This window comes from Ipomoea triloba, chromosome 4 (assembly GCF_003576645.1).
Source record: "Ipomoea triloba cultivar NCNSP0323 chromosome 4, ASM357664v1".
NCBI classification, from domain to species: Eukaryota; Viridiplantae; Streptophyta; class Magnoliopsida; order Solanales; family Convolvulaceae; genus Ipomoea; species Ipomoea triloba.
In genome coordinates this window covers 4,219,044-4,235,027 of record NC_044919.1, presented here as the reverse complement: position 1 = coordinate 4,235,027, position 15,984 = coordinate 4,219,044, and the positions used below count along the sequence as shown (strand labels likewise).

The window sequence follows — 15,984 nt, the reverse complement described above, 5'->3', positions numbered from 1 at the left end:
TAGGATGAGGACAGCCTAAAGGTTATTTATTGATCTCTCAATTTAAAACGATTAGTTATAAATAGCTTATACTTATGACAAAATGTGGAATCGTCCATCCTAGACGTCTCTACACTTTGTAGAGGGATTAATCATGGCGACTCAATTGACCAATAGATACTAGACTTTTGCTCACTGCGTACAAAGAGCTCCTCTCATTTTGAGAGGTTGCTCCCACAATATCGCTGGTGAGGCTTAATCCTTGATCTCTTGTGATAAATTTCACCCATGCGACCAGTGGAGCTGTCCATGTTGTCTTATTGTAGTTCTTTTGTTGTCCAAAGTTATAAAGTGAACTTCACTCAAAGCATGCATTTAGTAGCAGCTACGGAATTTATCATAAATTAAAGAATCTATCCTAAATGACCAATCTTCATCGGATTATTATGACGGGAGATTAGTAAAATAGACACTCAATGTGTGAATTATGTGTTAATTCATTTACATATATAGTTACATTTAATACATACAACATTAACTTAGACAATATGAACAAACTTTTGAGCCAAAAGCTGTTCATGCATTAACAAAGGGAATATTTGGTGTATGCTCTAACATATGATCATTATGACATTTTCTATTTATCAGTCACTCCAATTAATTATCTTGCCACAGGTTAACTAATCAAATTGAATTGTATATAACAGTTTTGTTCATATAGTATATATTATACTACAATGAGTAAAAGTTAACCTCATTTATCCAATATAAAGTTAGATTATTTAATATTGGGTAAAACTATGACTTTTTACAAAATAAATAACTTAGAATAATATATAAAATAAATGGTCCCGAGAGGTGGTTGAGTGAGTTTAGCATAATTCTCATACTAGAAAGTCACAAATTTTTTATTCTTTCCAAAATCCTATCGATCAAGCACATCGCACATGATCTTCGTAAAACAATTTCTCTCTTTTGTATAGTTTACGGGCTATTATACATGAATGATGTTTACTCAATACATTATCGGATAGTGACTGTACCATTTTTCTCGTTACTTAAAAAATTAAATAAATAAATGGGACTAACCGATCTAAGAGAGTATTTAATGTAGTGGCTTTATAAAAGAGAGTGATTGAAGCTTTTTCTATTGCGACTTTACAGAAACAAAAACTCATCCTTTCACGTTCATTGATAATCTTTTTGTGCTTTTACTTTACCAGCTGATCAACTTTGAAGAGGATGGAATCTCTGCCTAATCGCACATGTACACACCCCATACGTCTCAACTAACACAGTCTTTTCCTTAATACCTAAGTATATGTATGTATGCTGCTATACTTGCCTATATAATTGTTATTTGGGCTCTAACTCACTCTATTAGAGACTTTAGAGCATAATTTGCCGTATATATGTAGTATATTTTTTAAAAAATGTACGGGCTAACGGGCTAGACTGGACCGATTTGGTCTATGAGTCAAAAATCAAAGCTCGACCCTATCTGTAGTATGAAATGAACAAACTCTAATCATCCATTGTACTAAACGGACTAGATCGGGCTGACCTAAACAAATCGGGTCTGGACTAGATTTCGAGCTAACCCATATGTTTGACACCTTTAGGTCAGAGTAACAATTGAAAATTTATATGATAATGTGTATTTAAAATTTCAAACGTGTCTAATATGAACTTAAATAATATTTTAGTGTCATGAAGTAAAATTATTATGATATTGTATGTGTTTTTAATTTTGAGAATACCACATACTGACAAGTCTATCTTTGATGAAGGAAAGTCTTTTACACTTTTTTTTGGGTAACTATTACCTAGTTGAAATTGTCAAACTCTTAAGCGGGATCTTAAATATTGAATAAAGTAAAGTTAAGAACAATGAAACTAAATCAAGAATTTCTCTTATCGAAAAAAAGTTATTGACTAAGTATAAGTATAAAACTAGATTTCGATAATGTAATACAAAAATATGTTAAAAATTAAAATTCCTAAATTTCCGTTGTAAAAAGTCTTAAGTTAGGATGCCATACTTTATATCACTTTAAATTAAAGTATGAAGTATACCATAGAACATAAGTTCAAGGCAACAAAGGCTATTTATCATAATAGAAGTCTAAGCGTGACCTATTTGTTGACAATCTGACATCATCTAACATTAAGAGTTGTAGAACAACAAGTCTTGCTTAGGGTAATAAAACTTTGAAGATAACTTATTCACTTACGTTATTGTACAACATAAATTGAGTAGTAGCACAGCTTGCGTGAAATAGTAAAGTCTTACACAAGAAGACTTTTTGTGGATAATAAACCTTAGAAGCAGTAGTAGAAGTTTACAAACATGAAGACTTCATAGGAATCACAGCAGTATAATTTTATTTTATTTTTTTTCAATAGCAATAAGACTTTACCCACAATAGAAGTTTTCATGCAACAAAATTTGGTCAATAGTAGAAGTTTAGAAGAGTAGAGGTTTTTACTAGCTGCATGACTTTTTAGCAACAAAAGATTGATATATGAAGTAGGGGAGAATGATAAGCAACATAAGTTCATTTTTAGAACAATAATTAAGACATTCTATGCTCAAGCAGCATATGGGATATCCTTAATGCTAAAAAGAGATGTTTACACACTATCCAAGAAAGATATTTATCTAAACAAGTAAAGTAACATTGGGAAGAGTAAAAAAGATTTTATAGACAAGTTGCATACAATAGTTAGACAAATTACATTATCGTCGAACCATTATAAAGACTTAATTTACTTTTCAGTTAAAATATAATTAATATTTGTTTATACACTTATAAAAAGTATTACTCTCTTACCCAATACTTATTCTAACATATTAATGATAATATTTCCTTTTAATCCTCCACAACACGTCCGCACTTCACTGGCAGAAATAAAGAATTAAGAATATTTCATATTTAGTACAGTGAAGTGTGAAAATTCAAGTCAATTAAGAATCAAATTCTTGTCAAACACCATGTAGTTTTATACCATCGAGTCGAATTTTAATTAGTCTCGCAATATTATAAAAACATCAGATCTTATTCAAGAAAAACAAGAAACTATAAAATATGTACCACAGTACACACTCAGGGTCAAGATGCAGCAAGACCAAAAAAAAGCATTGATGATTCACTATTTGATGCCTAAAAGCTAAAAGCACAATGCATAAGAAACCTCACATTTGATGTTCCTTAAACCTCATTCAGTAGCCAGTAGGTGCCTCCATGCCTTTGCTTCCAACTTCTTCTGACTTTCACTAAATCTCACCTTCTCCATCTGTACAGTCCCTTTACTGCCACCTTCTTGGCTCCTTGCCATAACTTTGCTATGTTATGTCAACAAGACAACAATCTACTAAGTTGCAACAACTCTGCAAAATCTATACTTTTTCTTTATCTCTCCATGCATATAATGGCACAAGTGCAAAATAAAATAAAATAAAATAATGGGACAAGTCCATTCAAAAGGAAAATGGAAATGTTGCATATCAATTCACTGAGTACTTATGATTGTTTTCGCTGCATCTTTGAAGAATCTGCAAAATGTTTTTCATGGACGGCCTGTCTTTGAAGAATCTGCAAAATGTTTTTCATGGACGGCCTGCTTGTAGGGGAACTCAAAGTACATGCAAGGCCTAATTTGAAAACAGTGGTCATTGCCTCTAGATGGCATGGGTCCTTGATCTCTTCATCGAGGGCGTCTACAATCGAGTTTCCTTCTCTTTGGTGTTTGTGTGCCCATTGTGCCAGGTTCATCTCCAAATTTGCACTCACAGCTTCTCTCCCGGTTGTCAATTCCAAGAGCACTACACCAAAGCTGTAGACGTCGCTCTTCGTATTCACTCTTCTTGTGTTGCCATATTCTACAAGCCCATATGTGATTATGAGAGTATAAAAAATAATGGGAATTGAACTGATGGAGATACAAAGAACTTACCGGGAGCAATGTAACCAAAAGTTCCCACAACAGCGGAAGCTGTTTCTGGATCTCCTTGACTCACTAGCATCTTTGCCAGTCCAAAGTCTGCAATCTTGACATTGAAGTCGGAGTCCATTAGTATGTTACTGGACTTGATATCTCGATGAACAATGGGCGGATTGGAACTGTGATGCATATAATAGAGGCCTTGTGCAGCTCCAATGGCAATTTTTAGCCTTCTCTCCCACTGCAAGACTTGAGTAGTTAAGCATTTCTTCTTTCCATGCAACCATTTATGAACACATTGTTTGTCCATGTACTCATACACAAGAACCTTAGTAGTCTTTCCTCTTATGCAGCATAGCAGCTTCACTATGTTGTTGTGCTTGATTCTCCCAAGGATCTTAACCTCTGCTAGGAACTGTTTCTCCATTAATCCCTGCCCTTGCTTTTGTTCATGCCTTATACTTTTAACAGCAACTCTCAGGCCTTTCCTAGTAATCACTCTATATACTTTTCCTGACCCTCCATTTCCAATCAAATTTTCATCTGTCAAACCACCCAAAATTTCCCATTTATTGAATTCCAACCTTTGAAATGGAATCACACTCCATTCTTCTCCATCATTTTTCTTTCTCCTTTTCCCTGCATGTCTGAACACAAGTAACAGGATTACTATCCCAATAAGTACCCCTGCAATTGCACCACAACTTATAATGATGTAATTCTTTTTCTTCGATTTACTAGGCATGGAACTGCAATCCATGTTTTGTCGAATTGTATAATCAGAACACCGATCTGAAGAGCATGGTTGCAATCCCTCAGTTAATACATCTGAACATTTATTAACTGGATCAAAGCAGCTGGTAAATCTTTCGTTCACTAGTTTATTAGGGATTTTCCCAGAAAGGTTGTTCATACAAATACTAAGCTTCAGTGTAGCCCTCATCAGATGGCTAACACTTTCCCATATGTCTCCAGATAACTGGTTATGAGATACATCCATAGAACTCAATTGCAGTAATTCTCCAAAACCTCTTGGAATCGCTCCACTAAGATGATTATGAGAAAGATCTAAGTCATTCAGATTAAATAAATCCAGTTTTCCAGGTATTTCACCAGTCAAACTATTAAAAGCAAGTGAAAGATGAATCAGTTGATGCAATCCTAGCAATCTGGCAGGTATTGAGCCACTAAAAGAATTCATGGACAGATCTAAGGAGAGCAGATTGTATAAATTTCCTATATCATCAGGTATGGATCCATTCAATTGGTTACTTGAAAGATCAAGATATTCCAAGCTGTTAGGCACCAAGGATGTTGGCATCTCGGACAGCTTGTTTTGGCGAAGACTCAACCTACGCAGCCTTTTCATGGAAAACAACTCACCTGGTATTTTTCCTGTCAAAGAATTCGTGTTCAGACTCAATGTTTCAAGGTTTAAGCAGCTGGAAAAACTAGCTGGTATAGTTCCACTGAAACTATTGGTACTTAAATTGATTGAAGTAAGGTTTTTGAGCTGGCATATAATGGTTGAGGGGAATGATCCTTGAATGTTCATTCCGGGGAGTGATATCTCTGTGACGCTTCCTCTGATGCATGAAATATAAGGCCACTCGCACGGCCAGGAAGTGGAGTTCCATTCGTCAAATGGATTTCCCCAGTGTTGGTTTAGGCTAAGTAAAATAGCCCTTTCAGTGGTTGAAGATTCTGAATTTGCTTGGGAGAAAAGGAGGATGAGGAATAAGAAGGCATGATGAAGAGGCTGCAGCATTTTCAAACAGTTAATTAAGCTAATAAGAGTGAAAACCAAAATGCATTTGAATATATGATATAGCTAGATGATCCATATATATAAAGATGTTGCTTCTTGGTTTGAGCCAGTCAGGTATGGGCAACCTAGACTGGTTTACCCCTGTAATCCTTTGCCGACTAGGATCACAAGGCGGGGCTTATCCAGTGCTTCTAAAAATCTGTTAATGTAATATTATGCTGAGGAGTGGATCCTTGGTCTTCCTGGTCTATTATATTGCTCATTGTTGACTTTGTTCACTAAAAGAGGCTGAATTGGTCTATTGCTGTGAAATACAAAGTTTGGTGGACTTGGACTTGTTCTTGGTCTTGGAGTCAATGATATCTAGATAAATATTTACCAATTCTGCCTGCTATTAGTTTATCTAGATATCATTGACTCCAAGACCAAATATTTTATAGTTTACTTCTTTAGAATTTAAAAATTGTGCTTAAGAAAATATTCAGAACTTCTAATCTAACAATTTACATTTCCTGATTAAGACCAACCATGCTACTAAATACTTATTAATAATTATATATTTTATATAAATCACTTACAAGCATTACAACAACTAGCCTTTAAATGAGAAAAATGTATCATTGATAGAAGAAAGAAGACAGCTAAATTTTTGCCAAGCAGAATGAGTCCCCATCTAGGAGATGCACCTAATTCTTATTCCCCAAGTCTGGATATTAAAGAAAGGAAAGAGGAGTTGCATGATTATGGATGCTTACCGAAAGAGGGTTGAAACCTATTCTTGTTACAATGCTTTTGTTTGTCTTGTACATGCATCAGCTGTGTGATAACAAATGGCTATTCTCACTACATCTTTGAAGAATCTGCAAAATATCTTTCATGGATGGCCTACTTGAAGGTGAACTCAAAGTACACGCAAGGCCTAATTTGAAAACGGTGGTTGCTGCCTCCAAATAACGTGGATCATTAATCTCCTTGTCCAGGACATCTACAGCTGAATTTCCGTCTCTTTGGTGTTTGTGTGCCCATTGTGCTAGGTTCATGTCCTCATCCCTAGTAACCGCTTCTTTTCCAGTTGCCAATTCCAAGAGTACTACACCAAAGCTATAAATGTCGCTCTTCACGTTCACTTTTCTTGTGTTGCCATACTCTGCATTTTGATGCAATGTCATTCTGTGAGTATAAGACGCAATAGCAATTGAAGTTTTGAAGATATAAAAACATACCAGGGGCAATGTAACCAAAGGTTCCCACAACAGCAGATGCTGTTTCTGGATCTCGTTGACTTGCTAAAATCTTAGCCAGTCCAAAGTCTGCAATCTTGGCATTGAATTCAGAGTCCACAAGTATGTTACTGGACTTGATATCTCGATGAACAATGGGTGGATTGCAATCATGATGCATATAGCAAAGCCCCTGTGCAGCTCCAATGGCAATTTTTAGCCTTGTCTCCCACTGCAAGACTTGTGTAGTTAAGCCTTTCTTCTTTCCATGCAACCATTTATAAAGACATTGTTTGTCCATGTATTCATACACAAGAAGCCTTTTGTTCTTTCCTTTGATGCAGCATAACAGTTTCACTATGCTGTAGTGCCTAATCTCCCCAAGGATCTTAACCTCTGCTAGGAATTGTTTCTCCAACCCATGGTCTGGCTTTCGTTCATCCCATATACTTTTAACTGCAACACTTTGGCCTTGCCTTGTGATCACTCTATATACTTTTGCTGACCCTCCTTTTCCAATCAAATTTTCATCTGTCAGACCGGCCAAGATTTCCCATTTACTGAATTCCAACCTTTGAAATGAAATCATACTCCATTCTTCTTCATCATTGTCCTCTCTCCCTTCCACTCCACGTCTGAACACAAGTAACAGAATTACTAACCCAATAAGTACTCCTGCAATTACAGCACAAGGTATAATGATGTAATGCTTTTTCTTTGATCTACTAGGCTTAGAACTTGAACTTGAACTTGATTCTCGGCCATAATGAGGATGATAGCAATCAGAAAGGCCAGAATTATTCGCAAACAGTTCTCCAATAAATGTTGCTAATTGACCTGAACAAGGTATCATTCCAGAAAGTTGGTTGTTAGACAGATCAATACCCGAAAGAAATGAGAGGTTGTTCAAAGTTTCTGGAATTGAGCCATTGAGTTGGTTGTGTGACAGATCAATAACCCCAACATACTCCAAGCCTCCAAGTTCTTGAGGTATTGGACCAGAGAGATCATTATGCCCTAAATTCAGAACACTGAGATTGTGCATGGAACCTAATTCCTTCGGAATACTGCCTCCCAACTTATTGTAAGAAAGGTCAAGAAAAATCATGGATCCGTATTGGTCAAATATTTGTTTTGAAACTCTAGTAAAATTGCAGGGGTTCCTGGCTAAAATCCTGTCCAGGCGATCCTGTGTAATCCCACTAAATTCGAGTAAATTTCCTGTACCGTGGCACTGCTCACTTCCACCATTTCGAAAATACCCAAATTGCTTCCCGGTATGTAATTCAGTTGCAATCTTGCCAGATTGTTTGAACAGAGCAGGTGGAATAGACCCATTCAAGAAATTGGTGTTCAGATTCAACCATGACAAGCTGCTGCAATTCCCCAACTCAGCAGGTATGTTCCCAGAGATGGAGTTGTTTCCCAACTTCAGAATGCCTAGATTAGACAAGCGCCCTAATGAAGCTGGTATAGCACCACTCAACAAATTATCCGACAAAGAAATCCATTTCAAATTAGTACAGTTGCTCAGACTTTCAGGGATTGACCCTGACAATTCATTGAAATCAAGAATCAGATTTTCCAAAGACTGCAAGTACATTAGCTCCCTTGGGATTTCCCCTTCAAGCTGATTCAACCAAATGATCAAATCCTTGAGCTTCAACAAGGACCCGAGGCTTGATGGTATCTTCCCTTTAAGGTAATTCAAGCTAAGATCAAGAGATTCCAATTGGGTACAGTTACTTAGACTCTCAGGTATTGGACCAGTGAACATGTTGTTCTGAAGGTACAACACCTTCAACCTATTCTTAGGGTCTTTACAAATCCCAGAGGGTATCAAACCAGAGATGTTATTAGAACTCAAATCTAAGGTCTCTAAGTTTACCAAGCTAGAAAATAACTTAGATAAGCCACCAACAAAATTATTGAATGATAAAACCAATGTCTTCAAGCTAGTCAAATTTAGTAGGGTTTCAACAGGCAACTCACCAGAGAGTTTATTGTTGGACAGATTGAGGAAACTGAGGTTGGAGCATGAAGAAAGGGAGGCATCAATATTACCACTGAAGTTGTTGGATGATAAATCAAGATGTTGTAAACTAGAGCAGTCTTGAAATGGAGGGAAATTTTCAGAGAAATTATTGGCAGAAAGGTCCAAATATGACAAATTCCTAAAACTCAATACCCAAAATTTTCCTGATAATTTATTACCCTTAAGAGACAACAACTCAAGATCAGGAAAATCACTGGGGGACACCATACCAAATATGTTCTGCCCTGAAATTTTGTTGTAAGAAAGATCAAGACTTTGAAGTCTAATGGTTGCTCCACCCGCAGAAACCTCCCTCCCAGGAGGGTCCATGGAGTTGCTGGAAAGGTTGAGGGCCTTGAGATTATAGCACCGAAGACCAAGGCTATAGATATCAGAAACAGGCCCTGAGATAGAGTTTTCAGCTAGATCTATGTAGCTAAGAGAAGCAGAGCATTGGGATTTTAAGGCAAATGTGAGAGAGCCACTGAGATTGGTGTTCTTCAACACAAGATTCTCCAAGTTTTCAAGACTGAGCAAGTAAGTAGAAACCAAGCCAAAATCTATGCTGAGCATAGTGTCTGTGAGATTTATAGAAGAGACCCTTGATCCTTTGCATGTAATGCCAGTGAAGCTACAGGGATTTTTGGAGGATACCCAGTTTTGAAGTGGGCTTTGGTTAAAAATGGTAGCTTTGAAGGATAATAGCAACTGCGAGTCCCTGTGAAGCCCATTGTGATTGGGAGGAGCTGGTGAAGATGGCGGAAGAAAGAAGATGAGCAACACAAATGGAAGGAGAAAAACACAGATTGACTGGCTGCAGATAGAAACAGAGAAAGAAAACATTATAGTCTTCTTTGCCTTCATCTTTGGTTTAATGTGTGGGTTTTCTCATTCTTTTGGTGATCCTTGAAAGTTGAAACAATTATGCATATTGAACTCATCCCGCAGCCTCGCCATTTCTTGAGCAATTTGTAATTACAAGTCAAATTCCAAGAAAAGTGGGCAGTGCTGCACAAACCACATACTTTGACTAGTAATTTATGACTTCAAAATTTCAGTGGATTTTTTTTTTTTTTAAATAATTGGTGGAGGAATAGTGGAGTATAAACCGTTGTACTATGTCAAAAATTTATGTGGGACTCTCTCACGATGAGTCGAGTCATGTCGGGTCAGATTAATTTGAAAATATAATATTTATAAATTATACGCACAAATAACATACTTGCTCAAATGTAATACTAATCAGGAATAAAAATTTGGTTACTTCGAGTCGGATCAATGTGAAAAATGTAATATTTATACGCACAAATGTCATACTTGCTCAAATGTAATACTAATTAAGAATAAAATTCTTGTTACTTATAATGATAAATGTAATACTTTTAAGAGAAAATGTACTTTTTCATTTCAATTTAAAAGTATTATATTTTTCATTAAAATGTTATATTTTTGTTCAAAAGTAAGGGGAACATTACTAATTATGAAAAATGCACTCCGTAATATTTTTGATGAAAAATATAATACTTTTACATAAAAATGCAAAATTATTACGAAGTACTATATATTTTTCTTCAAAAGTATTACAATTTTTTCTTATAAGTGACACAAATTTTATTCATAATTAGTATTACATTTGAGCATATAAGTATGACATTTGCGCATTTAAGTATGGCATTTGCATGTTGATTCAACCCAACCCAGCCCATCTCACGAATAAGGATCCGTGAGACGGTCTCACACAAGTGTGACCCTTGTATTATTTCTTTGAATTCTATTATATGTATTCCCTATTTCTACTCCTTCATTTGTATTACATAATGTAATAATTGATGATTAGTTGTCTTCATCTTGTGAGTTTTAATGAAAAATGTCAACATCAAAATTTTGTGAGATGGAGTAAAAGTTGTGAGTAGGTGTTCAACCTCACCATTATACAAGATTTTAGAAGCAGTTGGTCCGCAATTTACTTATTTTCAGGACCAACTTACTTATTTTCAAATTCAACTTCAAAGTTATTTATTAACATTATCAATTTGAGTCAATTATCTATAGGCAATATAAAATGCTGAGTAGAATTACAATATAAACTTTACACGGAGCACAAATTTAGGAAACAATTATGAATTTTCTCGTAAATTAAAATTTCAGAAAAATTTACCATTATAACTTTTTAAAGTGAATATAGAGTTTATAACTTATTGGTTTCTTATATAAACTCTACCAAACAAAATATTTATGTTTGACAATTTAAGTCCGGCTTTGAACAAATGGTTGATCTCACTTTTTTTTTTTTGTTTCGCAACATTAATACTTATATATGATATACTTTGCTATGAAAACAATTACTTTCAACAACGTCAAATCTGTGGGCAAATATGCAAAAATTCAACGCCCTTTGTGCCTTGAACTTGATACACCCAACGTCAAATCTGTGGGCAACTTGCAAAAATTAAATCTTAATTTGTCCTAAAATACAGGGAAAAAAAAAAAAAAACAAGAAAAAGCCCTACTTTTCCAAATTCTGCCGCGAAGTGGATGCTCAAATCATTTCTTTTACTACTCCCTCCACTAATACAAATTGCTGCCAACTCTGAGTAATACCAATTCAGGACAATCGCATCCAATACACTTTTCAAGGATTTCTGGCCAATTAGCAGCCGGTGACTCTGAGTTACTAAAATTGATGGTGACGGAGGAGGTGGTACAGTCGCCGGAATCGGTGCCGGAGTTGTCACAGCAGCAACGTGTAGAAGACGCTTGAGATGGGGGCGTGATCGTACGAGCTTGAAGACGCAAACTAAGCGAGGCCTGTGAAAAGGTAAACATACTTCATTAATTCCTGCACTGGTTAAGTTGCCTGTTTCCTGTGAAAATTATTAATTTTGGAACTCCAATTTAATTACTATGCGCACCAGAAAGTTTATTTTTCTCTTAACATCTAAGAAAATCAATGAAACAAAGTGGAGTTGCATTATGAATTATGAATTTATGATGGATCCTGCATAATTGCACCGAGTACAATAGTCACTTTAAACAAACCATTGCCAATATTTCGTAATGGGACAAATCCATTCAAAAGTAAAGTGGAAATATTATATTGTCTATTGGCTCTCTGAGGAAATATGATTGTTTCCGCTGCATTTTTGAAGAATATGTGAAATATCTTTCATGGATGGCCTCCTTGATGGGGAACTCAAAGTACAGGCAAGACCTAATTTGAAAACAGTGATCATTGCCTCCAAATAACGCGGGTCCTTGATCTCCTCATCCAGGACATCTGCAGCTGAGTTTCCTTCTCTTTGATGTTTGTGTGCCCATTGCGCTAGGTTCATATCTTCATTTCCAGCCACAGCTTCTCTTCCAGTTGTCAATTCCAAGAGTACTACGCCGAAGCTGTAGATGTCGCTCTTCGCATCCACTTTTCTTGTACTGCCATATTCTGCATTCCCATGATATATGTGATTCTACAACTATAAAAAACAGTGGGAATTGAAGTGATGAAGATATAAAAAAAAAATGTACCCGGGGCAATGTAACCAAAGGTTCCCACAACAGCAGATGCTGTTTCTGGATCTCCTTCACTCGCCACCATCTTTGCCAGTCCAAAGTCTGCAATCTTGGCATTGAAGTCAGAGTCGACGAGTATGTTACTGGACTTGATATCTCTATGAACAATGGGTGGATTGCAACTGTGATGCATATAGCAAGGCCCTTGTGAAGCTCCAATGGCAATTTTTAGCCTCCTCTCGCACTGCAAGACTTGAGTAGTTATGCCACTTTTCTTTCCATGCAACCATTTGTAAACACATTGTTTGTCCATGTATTCATACACAAGAAGCTTTGTAGTCTTTCCTCTAATGCAGCATAACAATTTCACTATGTTGTTGTGCCAAATTCCCCCAAGAATCTTAACCTCTGCTAGGAACTGTTTCTCCATTAATCCCTGTCTTTGCTTTTGTCCATGCCATATACTTTTAACAGCAACTCTCTGGCATTTCTTGGTGATCACTCCATATACTTTTCCTGACCCTCCATTCCCAATCAAATTTTCATCAATCAAACCACCCAAAATTTCCCATTTATTAAATTCCAACCTTTGAAACGGAACCATAATCCATTCTTCTCCACTGTATTCCCTTCTCCTTTCCCCTGAGTGTCTAAACACAAGTAACAGAATTACTAACCCAATAAGTACCCCTGCAATTGCACCGCAAGTAGTTATAATGATGTAATTGCTCTTTTTCTTTGATTTACTACTAGGTTTGGAACTGCAGTCTATGTAATCAGAACACAAGTTGGTAGAGCATGCTGGCAATCCATTTTCGATTACATCTGAACATAAATTGGCTTCATCAAAGCAGCTATCAGAAAATCTTTCCTTGGCTTGCGTATAAGGGAATCTCCCAGAAAAGTTGTTCCAACAAATATCAAGGATCATTTTAGCAGTAAGACCATTAGCAGTTTCCCAGATGTCTCCTGATAAGTGGTTATGAGATACATTCATGTAGTCCAATAGTAGCAATTCTCGAAAACCTCTTGGAATAGTTCCACTTAGATGATTATGAGAGAGATCAACGGCTTTCAAATTAAATAATTCCAGTTTTTCAGGTATTTCACCGGTCAATTTGTTAAAAGAAAGTGAAAGATGAGAGAGTTGATGCAATTGCGACGATCTATCAGGTATTGAACCAGTAAAAGAATTCCTGGACAAATCTAAGTGGAAAAGGTTGGATAAATTTCCTATAACTTCTAGTATTGATCCAGTAAAAGAATTCCAAGACAAATCTAAATATCCAAGGTTGTAAAGATTTGCTATATCATCTGGTATTGATCCAGTAAAAGAATTCAAAGACAAATCTAAATATCTAAGGTTGTAAAGATTTGTTACATCATCTGGTATTGATCCATTCAAATGGTTACTTGAAAGATCAAGATACTCCAAACTGTAAGCCGCTATGGGTGTCGGTATCTCACCAGACAACATGTTCTCTCCAATACGTAAGGTAAGAAGGGTCTTCATGTAAAATAACTCACCTGGTATTTTTCCTGTGAAATTATTTGCAGATAGATCCAACTCTTCAAGCATTGAGCAACTGGAGAGGCCAACTGGTATAGTTCCCCATAGATAATTAGTGCTGAGATAGATTGAAGAAAGGCTGTTAAGTTGGCATATAATTTTTGAGGGGAATGACCCTTTGAGGCCCTTGTCGTAGAGATATATCCTAGTGACACTTCCATTGAAGTTGCATGAAATATAAGGCCAGTCACATGGGGAGGAAGTGGAGTTCCACTGCTCAAGTGAAGATGGATTTCCCCAGTATTGTTGTTTTAGGCAAAGTAAAATTCCCCTTTCATCATCACCCTGAGTGGTTAAAGATTGTGAATAATTTAGGGAGGAGAAAAGGAGGATGATGAAGAACATCAAGGCATAATGATGAGGATGCAGCATTTTCAAACAAGTATGTGCTTCTAAGCTCTTAATAATGTAATATAATGGTGATGAGAATTAGGATCCTTAGCTTAGCTTGGTCTTCTTCCTATTCTATTATATTGCTTGCTGCTCATCACTCACTTCCTTTACTGAAAGAGGCTGACTTGGTCTATTATATTGTTGCTTAATCTGAACTAAATTTTGGATTATCCTAAAGATAATATTATTTAGCAACTCCATCTGCCCTGTCCATATCTACACCAAAATTCACTTTGGACGGATACTTTTAATTTAGGTGTCAAATATTTAGACCTGGCCTGGAACGATTCAAACTGAGTTGAATTAAACATACATGAAAATCAGAGTATATTCTTTTTATGTTCTTTTATATTCAAAGGAGCCGGCCGTCCAAAGTAAAAACAATATTATGGAGGAAATTGCCAACTTAAGTTACTGAGTATATTACATGGGACATACTAGCTGAGATGGTTGGATTTAGTACGGTTTCAACACGTAACTCACCAGAGAGTTTATTGTTGGAAAGATTGAGGTTGGAGCGTGAAGAAAGGGAGGCAACAATATTACCACTGAAGTTGTTGGATGATAAATCAAGATGTTGTAAACTAGAGCAGTCTTGAAATGAAGGAAATTTTTCAGAAAAATTATTGGCAGAAAGGTCCAAATATAACAAATTCCTAAAACTCAATTCCCAAATTTTTCCTGATAATTTATTACCCTTCAGAGACAACAACTCAAGATCAGGAAAATAACTGGGGGACAGCATAACAAATGTGTTCTGCCCTGAAATATTGTTGTAAGAAAGATCAAGACTTCGAAGTCTAATGGTTGCTCCACCCTCAGCAACCTCCCTCCCAGGAGGGTCCATGGAGTTGCTGGAAAGGTTGAGGGCCTTGAGATTATAGCACCGACGACCTAGGCTATTGATATCATAAACAGGCTCTGAGATGGAGTTTTCAGCTAGATATATGTACCTCAAAGAAGCAGCGCATTGGGATTTTGAGGCAGAAGCGAGTGAGCCACTGAGATTTATTTTTTACTATCACCAGAAAGTTTATTTTTCTATTAACATCTAAGAAAATCAAGGAAACGAAGTGGAGTTGCATTATGAATTATGAATTATGATGGATCCTGCATAATTGCACTGTGAGTACAATAGTCACATTAAACAAACCACCATTGCCAACATTTCGTAATGGTAGAAGTCCATTCAAAAGTAAAGTGAAAATATTTATATTGTCTATCAGCTCTCTGGGGACATATGATTGTTTACGCTGCATCTTTGAAGAATCTGTGAAATATCTTTCATGGACGGTCTGCTTGATGGGGAGCTCAATGTACACGCAAGGCCTAATTTGAAAACAGTGATCATTGCCTCCAGATAGCGTGGCTCCTTGATCTCCTCATCCAGGACATCTGCAGCTGATTTTCCTTCTCTTTGGTGTTTGTGTGCCCATTGTGCCAGGTTCATATCCTCATTTCCAGTCACTGCTTCTCTTCCCGTTGTCAATTCCAAGAGTACTACGCCAAAGCTGTAGATGTCGCTCTTTGCATCCACTTTTCTTGTACTTCCATATTCTGCATTCTC

The 15,984-nt window shown here is 36.4% G+C and overlaps 3 protein-coding genes across 6 annotated transcripts; all 3 read right to left on the bottom strand.

Annotated features, from left to right (window-relative positions):
* Nucleotides 1–3,503: 3,503 nt before the first annotated feature.
* Nucleotides 3,504–5,692, bottom strand: LOC116014859 (probable LRR receptor-like serine/threonine-protein kinase At1g34110). Its single transcript, XM_031254815.1, has 2 exons — nucleotides 3,937–5,692; nucleotides 3,504–3,862 (listed from the first exon to the last, which is right to left on the bottom strand). The coding sequence occupies exons 1-2, from the start codon at nucleotides 5,690–5,692 to the stop codon at nucleotides 3,504–3,506; spliced, it is 2,115 nt and encodes a 704-aa protein (XP_031110675.1).
* On the bottom strand, nucleotides 4,547–9,900 carry LOC116016991 (brassinosteroid LRR receptor kinase-like). 4 transcript variants are annotated; one of them, XR_004097828.1, is made up of 3 exons: nucleotides 6,916–9,900; nucleotides 6,448–6,839; nucleotides 4,547–4,571 (listed from the first exon to the last, which is right to left on the bottom strand). XR_004097828.1 is itself a non-coding variant. In XM_031257482.1 (2 exons), the coding sequence occupies exons 1-2, from the start codon at nucleotides 9,809–9,811 to the stop codon at nucleotides 6,505–6,507; spliced, it is 3,231 nt and encodes a 1,076-aa protein (XP_031113342.1). In that variant the 5' UTR covers nucleotides 9,812–9,900; the 3' UTR covers nucleotides 6,386–6,504. The 4 variants fall into 4 exon arrangements, 1 of the variants encoding a protein (XP_031113342.1); XR_004097827.1 differs by lacking the exon at nucleotides 4,547–4,571 and adding an exon at nucleotides 5,255–5,319; XR_004097826.1 differs by lacking the exon at nucleotides 4,547–4,571 and adding an exon at nucleotides 5,559–5,683.
* Nucleotides 9,901–13,759: 3,859 nt separating this feature from the next.
* On the bottom strand, nucleotides 13,760–15,867 carry LOC116014853 (systemin receptor SR160-like). The gene is made up of 4 exons (XM_031254809.1): nucleotides 15,656–15,867; nucleotides 14,881–15,418; nucleotides 13,836–14,309; nucleotides 13,760–13,768 (listed from the first exon to the last, which is right to left on the bottom strand). The coding sequence occupies exons 1-4, from the start codon at nucleotides 15,865–15,867 to the stop codon at nucleotides 13,760–13,762; spliced, it is 1,233 nt and encodes a 410-aa protein (XP_031110669.1).
* Nucleotides 15,868–15,984: the final 117 nt, after the last annotated feature.